We start from the raw sequence: 19,093 nt of genomic DNA on the forward strand, positions 1-19,093 counted from the left end.
CTTCTTTGCCAATTGTAGGAAATGACTCAAAAGTAGATGGGTTAGTCAATTTTGAGAAGCTAAGGATGATCGCAAAAGAAATTCGTCATGTTGGCCGAATGGCTTCAGTTAACATGGACCCTGCCCTCATGTTCAGAACTCGGTAAGTCTGTCAACTTCAGTAGAACATGTGGGCTTAGAGAAGTGTGGGTTTACAGCTTCCTAATAAATGAGAAACTTTTGAATATTTATATTTGTAGCACAGTAGAAATTTTATTAGGTCATGCTGAGAATCCCCATTGAGCTCTAATTTGAAGTAAATATCTTATTCTGCATCAGGTATACTTTTGACTGTCAGTAAATACAGCTTGTCCTGCAGAAATTTTTCAGTTGGCATGGGGCAGAACTATTCCTTATTTGTCAGAACACTGATTTGTGGAGCTAAAACTCATAACTGATAGTATGAACCAAAATATGCAAAGAACCCAAACAATATTGTCTCAGTATCTATACAATGGATTAGTTGTCAGTATAGTAAAAAATGATTAATCTAGTGAAGGAGAGTAGTTTTTAGAATAAAAAATTTAAATATGTCTGTCTTTTGAGCTAGAAGAATATTGCCAGTAAAATTGCGTGTACGAGGTGATTGTACAGTTTAATGTTTGTGAGCTTCTAGTACTGCTTATCCAGAAGTCTAGTCCTTTCTTTCTGAGCTTGTGATCTTTCTGTCTCTCTCTCTACACCCATGCTTCAATCTCCATGGCTCTCACTTACAGGAAGAAGAAGTGGAGGAGTTTGGGGTAAGTGGTGGAGACCTTGCAAACCCACACACAATTCTTATTCTGCTCATTGCATTGTTTTCTTACCTACTATATTTTCTGATGCTTTGCATTTTTTCTTAACCCTCTTGCTCTAGCAGAATTTCAGTTGGCAAACTGACTTCAAGTTTAATCTGTTGGGGCTTTTGCTTTTGAGGTCATGATCCATGACAACCGTGAAATGACTGATGATTGTTCTGGGGAACTGGCCAGGCATACTTTGGAACTTTCAAAAAGATTTTATTTTAATTTGTGTGCTTTGAAATGGAGAAAGCCTAATGCGGAGTTAGGGGAGGAAGAATGTTAAAAGGAAAAACTGTGCAATATAAATACTATCGCACAGATACTTAACATAATATAAAAAGTGCCCCTACGTGTTAAAACTAAATTTTTTATAGCTCAACTAACTACTATTTTCATCCTATAAACCAATACTTTTTAAACATAATTCTTAACAATTCATGTGCTAGTTCTGTGTATATATATGTTTACACATTTGCATGATCATTTTATTAACAGATTGACCCATATTACTTTAAACACGCATTACATTTAACTCAAGGAATAAGGAAATGATTGTGAACAGTGTAATTTTATTTAAATGTATTTAAAGCATCCTCTTTAAGAAAAATAAATTTAATGTAAATCTCAATGATTTTAACTGTGTATTGCATGAGCTTTTTATATATAATCATTGTTATTTGCTGGCTTCTCTGAAAGAACTGCCTTGAACGCTCTATAGATAAGAAAAGCAGAATTTCCTAGTTCGACTAGTAGCAGCAGGTGCCAAACATATATATATGTTTGTATGTATGTGTGTATAATTCTTTTTTAACTTTAAAAAAATTTTAATCTATATTAGTCTATATTTCTCTGTAACAGTTTACTTACCAGAATGAGGCATGTGATCTTTTGAACATAAAATACCTATGTAAGTCTTATTATGTTTCAGATAGCTAACACAATCCCATGCTAGAGTGAGCTGCATATCTACCTTTTCATCTTCCAGGTCTCTCAGCCAGGGTAGTACAAATGCAACAGTGCTAGACGTTGCTCAGACAGGTGGTCATAAAAAGCGGGTACGTCGTAGTTCCTTTCTCAATGCCAAAAAGCTTTATGAAGATGCCCAAATGGCTCGAAAAGTGAAGCAGTACCTGTCCAATTTGGAGCTAGAAATGGATGAGGAGAGTCTTCAGACATTATCACTGCAGTGTGAGCCAGCAACCAACACATGTGAGTTTTTCCTTTAAGTGGCTACGAATCTGACTGGAATGCAGATTGGTTTCCTGGGCAGTGCCATACATGGGCCATGACAAATAGGGCTCAGTACAGCGTGGTCAGTAGCACCCTGGGGACATACTGGCCTTTCCCCTGAATGCTACTGTCAATTCCGTGCAGTACTGTCCTGGACTAGACCTTGTGTCCAGCTAGGTTAGTGTGGAGAGAATGATGCCAGAAACTTACGGCGCCTGCCATCTTGGTTGCATCCCCTTTTTGTCATAAAAGATACTTCCAGATTGACGGGTAACCTGGGAGGGGGGAGGAGCCGACCTTCTCAGAGGGACCTGTCCCTAAGCTAAGCGTGCTGGCTGCCTTTTTACGCTCTCAGTCTGGACAGCACCCAGCAGTAAGTTCACCTACCACATAAGCAGCAATCCTGCTACACGATAAACCACAACTCATCCTAGTGTGTAGCTTCCAGCCTTTAAAAATCTGGCCAGGCTAGAAGTGGGGGCAGTTTTCTGTTCACTTGGATCTGCATTCATGTAAGGTAGAGGCATTTTCCACCTAGGACACTTTTGGGTCTTTTATGGGCAGGTTTGAAGATACTTTTTATAGACTTTAAGTATAAGATGATTTGAGAAGATTCAAGTTATTAGATTTTCCCAGGACACTATGAAAACACTGTGTGTCATGGTGAAGAGTTTGTTCTCTGGAGTCAGACTGGTTTGAATTCAAATGCTGTTTGTTCCTCAAAATAGCAGTGTCATCACCCCAGGCAAGTTAATTGAGCTGCCTAACCCTTAGCTTCTTTGTGTGTACAATGGAGGAAGTAGATCTGTCATTGAGTTGGTTTTTCAAATATTATTATACATACAGCATTTCTGGATCATGCTAAATTGGTTTGCCTTCTGTATGCCATGGAATTATATACTCAGTATAATATTCAAGCAGTATTGGTTACTAATAGCTAACATAGACCATTCTACCCATTAGAGAGAAAATTTGATAGTAAAAAGATGATTAATACCACTTATTAACTAAAAACTAAGCTCATATATGTCAAGGAATTTTGGACTCCATTTTGAAAAGTAATTCCTAACAATCTTCCTGTTGTAGCTTTTATCATTTACTTGTGCTTTTTATATACATATAACGTGTGAACTCTCCATATTTTTCTACTTTTATTTTAATGTTGTAGTATTGGATAGTGTAATCATCATTTAAGAGCTAGTTTCATAAAGTAAATATCTTTGTCCTGTCATGCCTTTGTGGTCTGTAGGTGAGTTCTTACCCACTCCCATTTCTGTTTTTATACAAGCGATAGGAAAAAAGATAAGATATACATTTTTAGTGTTCTAAAGTGCAGAAAGTCTTGTATATAGTTACTAACCTCTGAAATTTCTTGTTGTTTTCAAATCAAATGATTAACAGTGCCTAAGAATCCTGGTGACAAAAAGCCTGTCAAGTCTGAGACGTCCCCAGTGGCTCCAAGGGCAGGGTCACAACAGAAAGCACAAGCCCAGCCGCCGCCCCCGCAGCCACAGCCCCAACATAAGATCAACCAAGGCCTTCAGGTTCCTGCTGTATCCCTTTATCCTTCACGAAAGAAAGTACCTGTAAAGGATCTCCCACCTTTTGGTAGGTGATTAAAATCATATCCCCGCCTTTGAGACTATCCAGTGTCATGGTTTTCAAATTAGGAAAAAATCCTTATCTTAAATAACTCTAATATACTTGAGTCACTCTCTCATGTTGCCTCTTAACAATAAAACGTTAATGTTCGGTAAGTGAAACTTAACTCTTGCCAGTGGAAGGGACTGTTTATGTTATAGAGTCTCTCATTTAATCTTGCTCTTTGGGAAAAAAAAAAAAAATCTTGCTCTTTGTCATGGTGGTGGGGGAGTGTAAAATGGGAAAATTTTGCTTTTATTAATTTTTTAATGAGTACAGACATTACTTTGTTCATATACATTATTTACACCAGTTTGGCCTCATGATCAAGGAATTGTTAGAATTTAGGTAGAATATATTTTTAAGTGAAATGATTTGTCTGGAAGTGAATCCTTATTTTTGAATCATTGATTCTTGTAACTTGAGGGGGAAATATAGTTACTTCCTGAATGTTAAGGAGCCAAATCATGCTTCATCTTTCCCACTAAAACATATCTGCAAGTTTAGTTCCTTTATATAAATGGGACAGCAAAATTATATTTCATAAAATGTATCAGTTCTTTTATATGCATGTATGTGAAAGGAAACAATAAAAGGGAAGAAATTGAAGAAAAAAACTTACAGAGTTTTCTTAGATAAAATTGGTACTTGGGCACCGATATAGTTCCTGCCCAGTTACAACCTGTACATGAGGAGGGCAAGAGTCTTAGAGTAGGTCCTTCATACTCTATCTTTGGCCCTTTCTTCCTCATCAGCAAGTATGCCGTTTGTGGAGAGTGACAGCAGAATACCTTTACTTGCCATTTTCCCCTTTGATATATCTGTATTGCTCTCCCTATCACAAATAAGCTGAGTTACATATTTATTTGTCCACTATCATATTGATATTTATATATTACTAAATCCCCTGCAACCTGACTTCTATCTTCTCTTTTACATGGAACTTCTTATAAGGAAGTTTATCAGTCTTTCGTTGAGTTAAATATAGCCTATTAGCCAGATGTGTAGGTGTGCCTGAGTATAAAGCACTTTTTGAATCTGTGTATAATGCTGACCTCAGAACTCTTTCCCAAATCCAAACTATTTATTCATATAGCTGTAGTGTAACTAACATTTTCATGCATCTTTGTTATCTTAGCATCTATACATGTAAATAAAATATTGCTTTAAAAGTGGTCTTTAGGGACGCTTGGGTGGCTCAATGGTTGAGCATCTGCCTTCGCCTCAGGGCATGATCCCAAGGTCCTGGAATCGAGTCCTGCATTGGGTACCTTGCGAGGAGCCTGCTTCTCCCTCCGCCTGTGTCTTTGCCTCTCCCTCTCTCTCTCTCTCTCTCATATGAATAAATAAATAAATAAAATCTTAAAAATAAATAAAAGTGGTCTTTAAAAAATTGTATTAAAACAAGATCAAATGCTTACATGAAGTAAAATGAAGGATTAAATCTTTGTTAAATTTTACTGCCTCCTTCTTAAAGGATTCTGTTAAGTCTAAGAATATTTAAGCTAGCATTGATTGAGATCGTGTCAGGCTATCATGCCTTTCCAAGTATCTCTTTTTTGTCTAAAGTAAGGCAATTGAGAATGTCTCATAGGAATAATATTTTAATGTGACCGCCTCATTTCTAAAAATAATTTTTTTGGGGAAAATCACCTTATAGTGTTATATGTAATCCTTTCCCTTCTACCCTCACCTTACTTGATCCTACATGCACTGGATCACTCCCTTCTGAAAATCATCTCTCTGTGACACAGGGCACTGCCTTCTCTTATCTACTTATTTGATCAAATATTAATTGTATGGAATTCCTAAGAATGCTTTTATTAACTTTTCCTACTACTTCTATTTAGCTCTTGGCTTGTTTGTTTTCTCCCGTCATTCCCACTTCTCCTGAGCTCATATGTCCAACAGTACCAAAACACCCGTTGTGAGTTCACCAAAGTACTTAAACTTGAATTCCAATAGTAAATATTCTTACCTGTATCACTTTCACCCTAAATTCTAATATTTTCAAACTGTGTTTATTCTTCATAGTTTAACATATTGTTGAATAAAGATGGTGATTACTTTAAGATGTAGAAGCTGAAGTAAAATACCAAAAACAGTCCACTTCTAGTACTCCAGCAGATAGCAATCAGAAACCTCATTACAGGTGTCGTGTGCCTTCTGTAAGCTTTCTGTTTATACCATGATGAGTACAAAGACTGCTGAGATTATGAATGTAATATTAAATTTTACAAAAAGGCTTTAGTTATTGATGTTATTTCTTTTTAGTCTTGAAAGTACATACTTCTTTCTTTTATAGGCATAAACTCTCCACAAGCTTTAAAGAAAATTCTTTCTTTGTCTGAAGAAGGAAGTCTGGAGCGTCATAAAAAACAAGCAGAAGATACTATATCAAATGCATCCTCACAGCTTTCTTCTCCTCCCACTTCTCCACAAAGTTCTCCAAGGAAAGGTAGAACTTAAGTTACTTACTGTTTTCCTTTATAGTAACCTAGAACATTTCCAGTACAGTCAATTCCAGTTATATATTACATCATTTTTTGATATTAGAGTCACTTAAAATGATCTACTATATAATGCCCAAGGGATTTTCTTCCCTTCAGTTTATGAATTTGGAAGGATTTTGGTATTTTTCTTAATATTATACTTTCTAGCAAGTAATGTTAAACTGTATAAGGCCTTTTAAAACATACATTTAAGATTTTTATTGATTGTAAGTACAGAAATAATTCTTTTTATATAACAATAATTACAGAGTTAGAGGGCTTTAAACACATAAAGAAAAACTAGTATCTTCCTGATTTATTTTTTCATTGTATTAACACGGGTCTTGATTATCTTTTTATCTTTTTTTGTCACTATTTTGTCTTATTTTAAGAGACTAAATTCTAGGCAGACTATCTCTTATGTGGATGCTTTCTGAGATTACAGTAACTGACTTTTTGCTGCATAAGTCCCTGAGTTACTTTCTCCTCCTCCCCTGTAAGTGAATGGGGGGAAGCCAGTCATTTTTCTCTGGAGGAAGGCCAAAAAGAGGAACAAATTGTTAGATATCACTGACGTAACAAATACCTTTTCAGCTTTGCTTTTTAGATATTTCAGACATCTGTGCATTTTGTGTGGGTATCAGTCTCTACTGTCCTTGTTAAATGGATACATCTAAATTCTTTTCTCATCCTGTTGTTAGGTGGCAGTGGCAATCAGCTGAGATCTTTTGGCTCCGGGCAGTTGGACTTAACCAGTTCCTCCTCTTCTCTTGGAAGTGAGAACAGTAACAAGAATAACAATGCACCACGGACCTATGGGATAGGTGGGGTTAATAGAACCAAAAACGGGGTGGGCAAGAGAGGACCTTTCTCATTATTAGCTAAGGAAAATGGGAGATATCCTCTAAATGTCAGGCGCTCCGTCTGAGTGATTATTTTTTCTAGAGATGTTTTTTTTTTTTTGAGCAGACTGTTCAGCGAAGGCTTTAAATCTTGTCTGTCAGAACTTCCAGTGTGGTTTATAAAAAGGCTTCTCATAGATGAACACATTCAATCTTATCAAGACCTGTGCGCAACCTTTAAAAAATAAATCAGGAATTAACAAGTTACTGAAAGGATGGGGAAGTACTATTTAGAGAAAAAATTAGCAACATTTAGGTGTTCTAGATTTACTTTTTTAATTAGGTAAGTGGCACTGAAAAATTTGTACTGCATACATATAATCATATGAAACCAGTATTTTAAGGTAACATGAGATCTATAGTAATGTTTTTTAAAAAATGAGTACTGTGAAAGAAGATCTGAATTTTTTTCACTAAAAATATTAAGGCATGTGTCTCTTCCTTTGTGACTTTCAAAACTATTTTTAGCAACAAAGGAGAGTTAAGGGTCCTTTGGGCCAAAAATGTCCTTTAGGATATCCATTTAGACATCGTGATGGTTTGGGAGAAAATGGAGATTTTGCACATCATATCCTTCAAAACAGTTGGCTTTTATTATATTATTAACATTGAAAAACCAAATGGCAAAAATCCAAAAAGGTCTTCTTCAGATATTATTCTTATATGTCCCATTAAAATTGTAACACAGATACTTCCAGTTGAATTACTGTATACCATAAAGTTTGAAAAACTTCATCGAAGGTTACTGACTTCGCAGTTTGAAAAAAAAATACTTTTAAAGTTGATCATAGTTATTCTTCAGTTTCTTTTATATAGACTAATAGGAGTGCAATTTATACTTAACAGGAGCTAAGAATAGTCCAGTAGTGCCCTGATTTCTGCAGGCTCACATTGTTGCTGCAGGCAACATTTCCTGGCTCACATAACACTTTCTTTTTTTCCTCCTTGATCTTTCATTAAGCATGTTAAATTTCATTCGAGTAAAAGTTTACTGTATCTTAGTCACCTGGTCTCTACAAGTAAAATGGTTTTTTTCCCCACTTCAATGGTGCTATCTTTGGCCTACATTTTGGTTTTGCTTCAATTTGTAGATTTCAGTTTTATGTCATAAACCTACAGTGTCTGATTAATATGGTTGTATTTCCCGTGCAGGCTACACCTTGGCTCCCAGTGGTACTGTGGATAATTTTTCAGATTCTGGTCACAGTGAAATTTCTTCACGATCCAGTATTGTCAGCAATTCTTCCTTTGACTCCGTGCCAGTCTCGCTGCATGAGGAGAGGCGGCAGAGGCATTCCGTCAGCATCGTGGAAACAAACCTCGGCGTGGGCAGGATGGAAAGGCGGACTATGATGGAACCAGATCAGTACAGCTTAGGGTAGGCAGCTTTTCTTTAGGTTCTTTACATCACTTCTTCCATCCTTTACTCCCGATGCATATTTCTTTTTTTTACAATAATGCCTAAGAAATGCTCTCCCATCCCAGTTCTAATTTCTGTAATTTCAAGATTATTAAATGCCATGATATTTTTGTTGTACACACTGCTTCTTAAGTTAGGTTTATTCTTTATTGGAAGACAGCTGTTCTGTGCTAAAGGCAGAGGGTGACTTTAGGATGTATCCCAGATCCTTTGTAGGAGCTACCTTCCTGAAATCAGATTATGTTGAGCCATGCTTTAATCTTAGAAGGAAAGTGTTCCTTTATTTCAAGCAAGTTGTTGTTTTCCCTCTGTATTTATTTTTTGGTAACGATAAGGGAGCAAACCGGCAGACCTGGCTGCGAGAATGCAGTTCAGTGGCGCTTTCATTCTCTTCCTGGGATGGACACAAGCCACCTTTCCGGGAAGAACAACAAGTATTTGGGTTTACATCCTAGATGAAGTTAACAGTCTTGCACCTTTTTTTCCTTTTCACTTCTTTCAATCACTTAGGTCCTATGCACCAATGGCTGAGAGTCGAGGCTTATATGCTACAGCTACGGTAATTTCTTCTCCAAGCACAGAGGAACTTTCCCAAGATCAGGGGGATCGGGCTTCACTCGATGCTGCCGACAGTGGCCGTGGGAGCTGGACGTCGTGCTCAAGCGGTTCACATGATAACATACAGACCATCCAGCACCAGAGAAGCTGGGAAACACTTCCATTTGGGCATACTCACTTTGACTATTCAGGGGATCCTGCAGGTTTATGGGCCTCAAGCAGCCATATGGACCAAATAATGTTTTCCGATCACAGCACAAAGTATAACAGGCAAAATCAAAGTAGAGAGAGTCTTGAACAAGCTCAGTCCCGGGCAAGCTGGGCATCTTCCACAGGGTACTGGGGAGAAGACTCAGAAGGTGACACAGGCACAATCAAGCGAAGGGGTGGAAAAGATGTTTCCATTGAAGCTGAAAGCAGTAGCGTTACCTCTGTGACCACAGAAGAAACCAAACCTGTTCCCATGCCTGCCCACGTGGCTGTGACATCGAGCACTGCAAAGGGACTTATTGGTAAGCTGATTAGAAAGCTTTGTCAAATCTAACCTGTTTCAGAAGTAAGATTATGTCTTCATGGTTCTTGTTCTCTTTTTGTCCCATCCATTGTTGTGTAGGGCTTCCAAATTAGCAGTGTGTTCAGAATTTTGAAATGAACGGTATTTAAGAGCCCAGGTACTGTGGTCAGGTACATACAGATATATTTTAACATACTAAACATCCAGTAGATTTTTAGCAGTCAAGATCAGCAGATTATCATTATGGATGTTCTCTTATTCTTTAAGCTAAAATTATCAGAAACGATGCCAATTCTTTCTAAAGGAAGAATTTTCATTTAATTGGAACTGGTTTAAATGTTCTATTATACTTTGTAAAACTTTGCACTTTATGTCTATACATCTTCCATTGACTTTTGTTATGCAGACAAATTGGGCGCTAAACAAATTCTCTCTGCACACTGTAGAACAAGGGAGAAGGTACTGAGAGATAACATAAAGCACCAAAGCATAGGCCTGGGAATCTGGCAGATTGGGGTTTGAATCCCTGTTTGTCACTTTACTAGCTTTATGATATTGGACAAGGTACTAAACTTTGCCTGTTTCTTCCTCCATAAAATGAGTCAATAATTTCCTCTAAGATAGCTGATGTGGGGATTAGAGGAAATCTATGGAAGGCACTTAGGACAGTGTCTAGATAGGAATTCATAAGTACACGAAAGATGCTGTTGCTCTGCGGCTGCTGTTTCTGTGTGAAGTCTCCCCGTGTTCCCCTAATCCTATCAGGTTGTAGTTTCTATGGCATATTCAACATCTACATAATTGAAGTGTAGGAATACAATACAGGATACAGAGTGAGAAACTCTAGAGTGTAATCATTACAGACATCACTTTTATTAGTAGGGAAATTATAGTTATTTTGCCATATAAACAGTCATGGATGAATAACAATACCTCTTCTTGGGTTGTGATTTTTAAAGCACTTTTTTTTTTTTAAAGCAAATACTCAGTATTTTTACTGCAAAGAAAAGAATGATTTTCAATCCTAATGATTCTGTGAAGTTCAAGAAAATAAAACTTTAGTTCTACTTGCCTTTACAGATCTCGTGTTCTAGGTCATGAACATTAACAAAAGGATTTTTAGAGAAATACATGCTGTATAGAGTTTTTTAATTTGCATCATTTTTTTTTTTTTTGGTACTACTTTTTCCAAATTTAATTCTGTTTTCCAAAATGAGGTCCAAAAACCTGAAAGTGATCTAATAACTGATTCTCTGACAAGGGTAATGCTGGGTAAATGCCCAGCAAAGATGGACTAGCCTTTCTTGACCTTGGGGCAGGGAGAGAAGGAAGGAAGGAAACTTTCATCAGGCACTAGAAATGTCCCAGGCATAGTACTTTTTCTCTTAGCTTCATTCTTGCAGTAAACCTTATTACTATTTTATAGTTTAACAGATTGCTTATTACTAAGTTCTCTTGCCAATTATTTTACCGCATAGAAATAACCATCATGAATATTTGGTCCAGTTAACATCCATTCCCTTGCCTACAGTATCCCCCACTACCATCTCATACCACACAAAATCACATTTGTGATTACACTGTGTTTGCAGTCTTAATAATTACTTGTATAATTTATTATAAACATTTGTGGCGTGAAATATTCTTCCAGAAACTTTCTAATGGCGGTGCATTGTCTTTACTCTAGTGCGGAAGGAGGGCAGGTATCGAGAGCCCCCGCCCACCCCTCCAGGCTACATTGGAATCCCCATCACTGACTTTCCCGAAGGACATTCCCATCCAGCCAGGAAGCCTCCAGACTACAATGTGGCACTTCAGAGATCTCGGATGGTCGCCCGACCCACTGACACAGCCGCGCCTTCGCCCATACAGCAGCCGCACGGGCATCCGGCGAGCGGAAGGCCGGTGAACAAACCACAGTGGCATAAACCCAATGAGTGTGACCCGCGCCTCGCCCCCTATCAGTCTCAAGGGTTTTCCACCGAGGAGGATGGTATATATGCATTCTTAAAACCATAAAGCTAGCTGTGTTCACTTATGGGGCTTACTGTAAGCTTTCCAAGGCATTTGTTTTCTTAATATCGTGGTCAGCTGTGTCTTTAGCCATATACTACGGGAAGAAAATATTCAGAGGTCCAAATTTAGGGTTAAAGCTTTCATATGTTTGAGGTTTTTTGTTTGTTTCTAAATGGCTTAAGAAATACCAAAGATTGGGACGCATGGGTGGCCCAGTGGTTGAGCATCTGCCTTTGGCTCAGGACCTGATCCCAGGGTCTGGGATCGAGTCCCACATCAGGTTCCTTGCAGGGAGCCTGCTTCTTTCTCTGCCTATGTCTCTGCCTCTCTCTCTGTGTCTCTCATGAATAAATAAATAAAATCTTTAAAAAAAAGAAATACCAAAGATTGCAGAGGAGAGCACTTGTAATAAAGTGTGTACATGACTAGATTTCTTTACTAATTGTCAGTTTTCTGTGAAAATGTTAAATTTGGACTTTTAATAAGTTCAAATGAAAGTCTCATAAAGAAATATACTTCTCTAACTTTTTTGCCTTCTTCCTATAAATCTACCTGGCTGTGCTGAAGAAGGACAAAGATTATTCCATCCCCTAATTTTTTTTAAGTTTTGCTTTTTGTATAATGATTATTTGCATAACAAGTTAAACACAAAAAATGAAAATTCTAATCCTGCCACTTGCAGATAACCACTATTTACATTTTGTTATATATCCTTCTAGATACATGCTGCTATAATTTATAATTTTCAATAAATTTTTCAATGAATAAACGATGTTTCTATTTTTATATTATGTATATATAAAGATATGCACCATATGTATTTTTTTAAAACTCTTATCAAATCATTTCTTAGGTGAGTTATACTAAAAATAATAGCTATGGTATTTTTATTTAACCTATATTGAATGTGTTCTCTCTTGCACAAGAAACAACCCGCTTACTGATTTTTTTTTTTTTTCCTTTCTTTCCTTCCTGGTTATGTTTACAGAAGATGAACAAGTATCTGCTGTTTGAGGCACAGGCTTTTTCTGGATCCAGAGTTAGCCACCTTTAAAAGGAGAGCACAAGAAGACGTCCCTAGCAGCGGAGCCTTGGAACTCACATTCTGAGGCTGGTGGACCAGTTTGCCTCCTTCCCTGCCTTAAAAGCAGCATGGGGCTTCTTCTCCCCTTCTTCCTTTCCCCTTTGCATGTGAAATACTGTGAAGAAATTGCCCTGGCACTTTTCAGACTTTGTTGCTTGAAATGCACAGTGCAGCAATCTTCGAGCTCCCACTGTTGCTGCCTGCCACATCACACAGTATCATTCCCAATTCCAAGATCATCACAACAAGATGATTCACTCTGGCTGCACTTCTCGATGCCTGGAAGGATTTTTTTAAATCTTCCTTTTAGATTTCAATCCAGTCCTAGCACTTGGTCTCATTGGGATAATGAGAAAAGCTAGCCATTGAACTACTTGGGGCCTTTAACCCATCAAGGAAGACAAAAACAGTGAAATCCTTTGAGTACAGTGCTTTGTCCACTTGTTTACAATGTCCTTTTTGTTTTTTTTTTTTTTTAAGAAATGAATTTAAAGATTGTGTTCAGAGAGTAAATGTTATATCCATTTAATGATTACAGTATTATTTTGAACCTGTAAGTAGGGTTGCCAGCCTGGGTTTCTAAAAAACCAAATATGCCGGACAGGGTGTGGTCACACCAAGAGGAGGGAAGACCTGGCTTGTGAACCTGTCTTCCTGTGTCCTTCTGGCCTCGCCTGTGAAGTGCCCTATCCTGGAAGTATAAGATGTTAGCCAATTACTTAGATACCAAGATCCCTCATCCACTCCTTCCCCAGTGGGTGGGGTTCTTCCATAAAACTGTTTGCACATGGCCAGGGGAGGGAAATGGGACTCTTGTGTCCTGTGTCTGAGCCTTATGGAGTGCAGGATGGTGTCATTTGAGGGCGTGTCCTGCTCCATTGAGATGGATGGCAAACCCCATTTTTTTAAGTTATGTTTCTTTGATTTTTGTTAAATTAGTTTTAGGGATTTTTTTTTTTCTGTTTGTTTTTAAAGAAAAATGTTTGTAACTGGATAGCATTGCAGTGAAAGCAGCTTGGGATATTGGAGCTAATGCCAGCTGTTAATACTGCTCTTTCAAGACAGCCTCCCTTTATTGAATTGGCAGTAGGGAAAAAAAACAAGCCTTTAACGTGATAAAAGAACAAAAGATCAAAAACCTGATTAGACATGCCAGCCTTTGCAAGGTGGGTTAGTCACCAAAGACTAACCTGTAAGTGGCTTTATGGACGCTGCAGATAGAGAAGGCCTACGTGTAGCAACCACCTGCTCACAGCTGCTATTAACCCTATAATGACTGAAATGACCCCTCCACTCTATTTTTGTGTTGTTTTTGCACAGACTCCGGAAAAGTGAAGGCTGCCAATCCGAGTAGTACTCAAATGTGAGGAACTGCTGGTCTTGGATTTTTTTTCCATTAAATTCAGCTGATCATATTGATCAGTAAATAAACGTAAATAGCTTCAAATTTTAAAAGTCAAATTGCAGTGTTTTTTCACTGTATCAAACGATGTCAGTGCTTTATTTAATAAATCTCTTCTGTATCATGGCATTTGTCTACTTGCTTATATATTACATTGTCAATTATGCATTTGTAATTTTACATGTAATATGCATTATTTGCCAGTTTTCTTATATAGGCTATGGACCTCATGTGCAGATAGAAAGACAGAAATCTAGCTCTACCACAAGTTGCACAAATGTTATCTAAGCATTAAGTAATCGTAGAACATAGGACTGCTAATCTCAGTTCGCTCTGTGATGTCAAGTGCAGAATGTACAATTAACTGGTGATTTCCTCATACTTTTGATACTACTTGTACCTGTATGTCTTTTAGAAAGACATTGGTGGAGTCTGTATCCCTTTTGTATTTTTAATACAATAATTGTACATATTGGTTATATTTTTGTTGAAGATGGTAGAAATGTACTATGTTTATGCTTCTACATCCAGTTTGTATAAGCTGGAGAATAAATAAATATAACATAAAGCGTTGTCTATATCCTTAATGAATCGTGCATGCCTTTTATTATAGAAGTGTAATAGGGCTCTGGGGTCTCATTGCAAGAGCAAGTCCTCAGGAGGCCAAAGAGATTTAGCCTAGTTAGCCTAAAAACTGACCAATGGCCTATTCTTTTAGGTAGCTTTCTGTGGATTCAGAGAAATTAATGTTACAAACCAAACCATGTTCAGAATGCAGTGTTTCTTGAGATTCAGTGAAAAATAATGATGATGATCGCTAAATGTTTACATAACATTTGTTTCTTCTCAGCCCTTTTCCAGTAAAGATCTCTGTGGGGCATAATATTTTAATTCCCAGTATTAAGAAACAGAGCCTCAGAGAACTTAAACTGTCATTCAAGATCATGACCACTAAGTTAAAGGTACAATTTAGATAATGATTTAAGACTTCTAATGAGTACGTAAAATAGCATTGTTGTGTCTTTAGAGTTCTATTGTTTGGTAAATCTGAATAACATTTCAGTCTATCGGAAGGGCATTATACTTAAAAAGGTAAAAATCAGTTAAACAGCAGCAACCCACTTAAGGACATTTTATCATCCAGGGCTCATTTCTTATCCTTAAGCAGGTATAAATAAAAGTATCCACCACCCACTGGGAAGCTTCAGAAGTTGGAGTGGAAGCATATGGAAGCACATGCGCAAAATGTGAGAAAGTCGAAAAAGGAGTCAGAAGTTTAGTCCTAAAGTTTAGTACTAATGTGGCCACTGGCCAAACTTAAGAACACTCTTATCAAAACAATAACCCTATGCTTTATTTAATGCAAAGCTCTATTTAAACTTGTCATTCAAAAAGCTTAATTATCTCAAATCTGGTTCAAAAAAAGAACCTGATGTTAATAAGCTCTTCATAACTTTTTGTGTTCTGCTAAAGTATAGGAAAAAAATCAGCCACTATGTGCCCATTAATGAACACTTTTGTGTTTTAGATTACCCTTAAGTGGCCAGAGACTTGTTTCTGCTTCATGACTTCAAGATGCAATCAATAGTAGTGACAGAATTAAGTCTATATCACGTTAATAACAGAATTTGGCCAACTTTTAGGAACGTCGTAGAAAGTACTTTGTCGGCAAACATTTGGTATTTTATTCTCTAATCAAAAAAGCCACACAGACCCAGGTCTGTTTCCATACATCCAAGTTAAAGCCCTCCACATAATCTCCTCCGCTTAAATCCACTTTCCTCTATTGGGACATGTGGAGTTTATGCTCATCTATATATTTTATCTCCAGTTCACTGATAATATCTCCCCAAATGTTCCTGAATGAAGCAAGCTTCTGAGAATGCTTGTAGCAAGAACACCTTTTAGGTCTGTGTACTAATGTATTAATGTGTTATTGCACTCCTGTTTTTGTCAAAAAGAGGGCGCTGAGTCCTTGATTCCATGATCTAATTCTCTTAAAAACCGCTTACTCAAGGAAAAGTGAATCAACTGAGGGTAAGTTGTTGATGGAGAGGAAATGACTCTGAATATTCACTAATGTCAAGAAGAATGTTGAAAGGGGCAATAATGTGATGGAAATGAGAAGGACAGAGATGGCTGCCAAACTGACAGGACTTTTAAGTGAATGAGCATTTACCCCACTGAAAATGAGACAGAAACATTGGAACTGAAAAATAATTGTGAATTGTACTTTTTTTTTTAATATCCACAGTTTTTGACAAGCACAATAAAATTCCTATCTATGTTTGAAATTATACTTACTGCCCATTTAGTTTTTACAATGCCATGGCTATATAACAGGAAAATTTATAGAGGTGATCAAAACATTACACGCAAGTTAAAAGAATCTTAGAAAAGGCTTTATTTCACGGGCAATCAACAAGATCATAACAATTTTCATCATGGGAAACTTGGGCAAATATAATATTAAAGTAAATTCAGAGTCAAATGACCAATTTTATAGAGGAGGGGACATAATAAATACCCTGGACTGAATTTACTTCAACACCTCAAAAATAAAAATTAGTTATATTCTGTAAATAGTTTCATAAAATTTTTAAAGACTTTATTAATAATATTAACTACTGGGGCACCTGGGTGGCTCAGTTAGTTAAGTGTCTGCCTTCGGCTCAGGTCATGATCCCAGGGCCCTTGGGATCAAGCCCTGCATTGGGCTCCCTGCTCAGCAGAGAGTCTGCTTCTCCCTCTCCCTCTGCTGCTCCCCGTGCTTGTGCTGTCAAATAAAATCCTAAAAAAAAAAAAAAAAAAAAAATTAACTATTTGACCAAACACTGAGTTGCCACACAGTATGGTCTTATGAGAACCAATGAATAGTATATCAGAACATTTGAGGTTTTCTTTTATATAGATTTATAATTTATACAAAACATTTTTTCCCAAATAAGACTATAAAATTAATGGAGGATCAGTGTCACGTGTAGCATTAAGATAAAAATATGTGCTATGCTTCCAGATGTAGTTAAATGAGCTCATTTCATTCATGTTATGTACTTACTGTGGTCTATGCGCTTTTCTAGATGCTAGATATTTATCGATTTTATTAAAATGAACCAAGGTGCTTTTTAATTACAGTTTTTTTTTTTTTTGCAAAGTGTTTCCCATTTCTCAGGCCTTAGAGGGCCTTCCTCAGTGATCCTAAGATAATAAATGAATACCTTATCAAGTAGCCTTGATAAAGGAGATACTTGGCACAAGAATTACCCATGTAGACTTGCCAGCAATCCATGAGAGGGTCCTGGAATAAGTACTGTGGCTAGGAGGGAAAGCACCAACCAACTTAAACTCATCACATTCTGTTTGGGGTATTTCCATGCAAAGGCAAAAAAAAAAAAAAAAAGCAAGAGCTATATTCAAATCAGTATGCAAAAGGCGTGAGACAAGAGAAGTGATGAGCATGCAGAAATCATGAATAAGGAGTCTGAAGTCAAGAAAGAGATTAATCAAAGACAGGAGTGGGGGTAAAAGTCTAGCGCAACAGATGCCTGTTTCTTAAGGAGCAACCAAATGATGTCTTCAATGTACCTGAATAGATTTCCAGTCTCAGAACAATTCCCTTGCAGGGTGGCTCTGTGGATTGTTCTTATTCTCCCTGAAACCAGGATGAAAGCCATTCCTATTCTTTGCATTTCCTCTTCTGATAACTGTTCTTCTCAGCACCTGGAACAGTGCCTGGGATCTGTAAAGGTTTTTATAAATGAATATCAAGCACCCTAAAGGGCCCAAATTACACTGGAACACTGGACAACCAAAATCAGCCAACATGCACTTATTGAGGGGCATCTACAACTGTGCCCAGTACCGGGAAATACTCAGAAGTAAAATAAGTGAGTTTATTAAAAAATTGGATATTTAAGATTTTATTTATTTGACAGAGAGAGCATGAGCTGCAGAAAATACTGATTTTTAAACCCAAGTCAAAAAAGAATTTTGTCCAGGAGACTCAAAGTTCCACTTTATCCCCATCATACCTCCTGCACCCACAAGAAAAGACTGGATGTGGTTGAGGAAGGGGACATTCTATCTGACTTTGGTACCATTATTGGTGAGTCCTCATGGCTTATTTACTACATTTTACAAAACGTGTTTGATTCATTCTTTTGTATCACTGTCTTGGTTTCAAATCACTGAGGGCAGGCTACTACACCTAACCAAACTATTTCTAGCACTATGTATCTATGGTTATGCTTAAATGATAGAATTTGTGTGATCTTGGATCAGCTGGTTATTTTTATACAGCACTTCAAAGACCAAAAGCATAGAAGAAACAAAATAGACAAGCAGAATGTGAATAAGTAAGAATGAAAAGAGCCAGAGAATTTGAGTGGGTAAGAGGTGAGGCCACAGCCCCACAAAATTATAATTATTGATTCACACGAAAAGCTAGGCCTAGAGAAGAACATTTGCAATACAGAATTTCAAAGACTCACCTTAAAAAAAAAGGCACTCCCCAGAGGGCTAGTAGAAATGAAAATATATATACCCAGCCTGCTCACAGGAGTCTTGATTCTCTGAGTGTCTCTTCTCCGAACTTTCCTAACAAGTGAAGACACTGGTGATTTGGCATCACACTGTGCCTGCTATCAGGCCCTTCACTACCCAGGAGATGGGAGCAGAATTTTTTCACTAAGATTCTTACTCCATCAAGAATCCTGAGACATGACCAAGTCTGTAATATGTAAGTCTCTGAAAAACCAAACAAGACAATAAAACACCTTGTTTTCAAAAAGGTGAAATGAATAGATGCCAAGGTTTCTTTTACAATTTTACTAAATTCAAAAAAATTTTTTTTACTAAATTCTTTTTTGGTCCAAACATTTGAATCTTGGAGTTGAACTGCTTGGTTGATTTCTTAACTGTGTGACTCTGGCAAAGACCCTGAATTCTATACCTGTTTCCTCATGTGTAAAATGGATAAGATAATGGTATCTATCTCAATGGTAACAGCAAAGG

General features: G+C 37.2%; 1 protein-coding gene and 1 long non-coding RNA gene across 19 annotated transcripts in view; one reads left to right on the forward strand and one right to left on the reverse strand.

Annotated features, from left to right (window-relative positions):
- The window catches only part of RAPGEF2 (Rap guanine nucleotide exchange factor 2), a 242,043-nt gene extending 227,395 nt beyond the window's left edge, over positions 1–14,648 (forward strand). For 10 of the 18 annotated variants that reach the window (XM_072773789.1, XM_072773790.1, XM_072773793.1 and 7 more), the window contains 10 exons: positions 19–142; positions 756–779; positions 1,807–2,030; positions 3,453–3,659; positions 5,998–6,150; positions 6,886–7,008; positions 8,239–8,464; positions 9,017–9,576; positions 11,266–11,571; positions 12,583–14,648. In XM_072773789.1, coding sequence (XP_072629890.1) covers positions 19–142; positions 756–779; positions 1,807–2,030; positions 3,453–3,659; positions 5,998–6,150; positions 6,886–7,008; positions 8,239–8,464; positions 9,017–9,576; positions 11,266–11,571; positions 12,583–12,608 — 1,973 coding nt within the window. In that variant the 3' untranslated portion in view covers positions 12,609–14,648. The remainder of the gene's footprint in view (positions 1–18; positions 143–755; positions 780–1,806; positions 2,031–3,452; positions 3,660–5,997; positions 6,151–6,885; positions 7,009–8,238; positions 8,465–9,016; positions 9,577–11,265; positions 11,572–12,582) is intronic. The other 8 variants (XM_072773794.1, XM_072773795.1, XM_072773806.1 and 5 more) reach the window with 4 other exon arrangements.
- Positions 14,649–15,468: 820 nt separating this feature from the next.
- Positions 15,469–19,093, reverse strand: part of LOC140603163 (uncharacterized) — a 41,107-nt gene continuing 37,482 nt past the window's right edge. Inside the window, exons 2-3 of the long non-coding RNA XR_012006219.1 lie at positions 17,666–17,819; positions 15,469–16,871 (exon numbers count right to left, since the gene is read on the reverse strand). This is a non-coding gene — a long non-coding RNA (uncharacterized lncRNA). The remainder of the gene's footprint in view (positions 16,872–17,665; positions 17,820–19,093) is intronic.

The sequence above is a fragment of the Canis lupus genome, chromosome 13, assembly GCF_048164855.1.
Source record: "Canis lupus baileyi chromosome 13, mCanLup2.hap1, whole genome shotgun sequence".
NCBI lineage: Eukaryota > Metazoa > Chordata > Mammalia > Carnivora > Canidae > Canis > Canis lupus.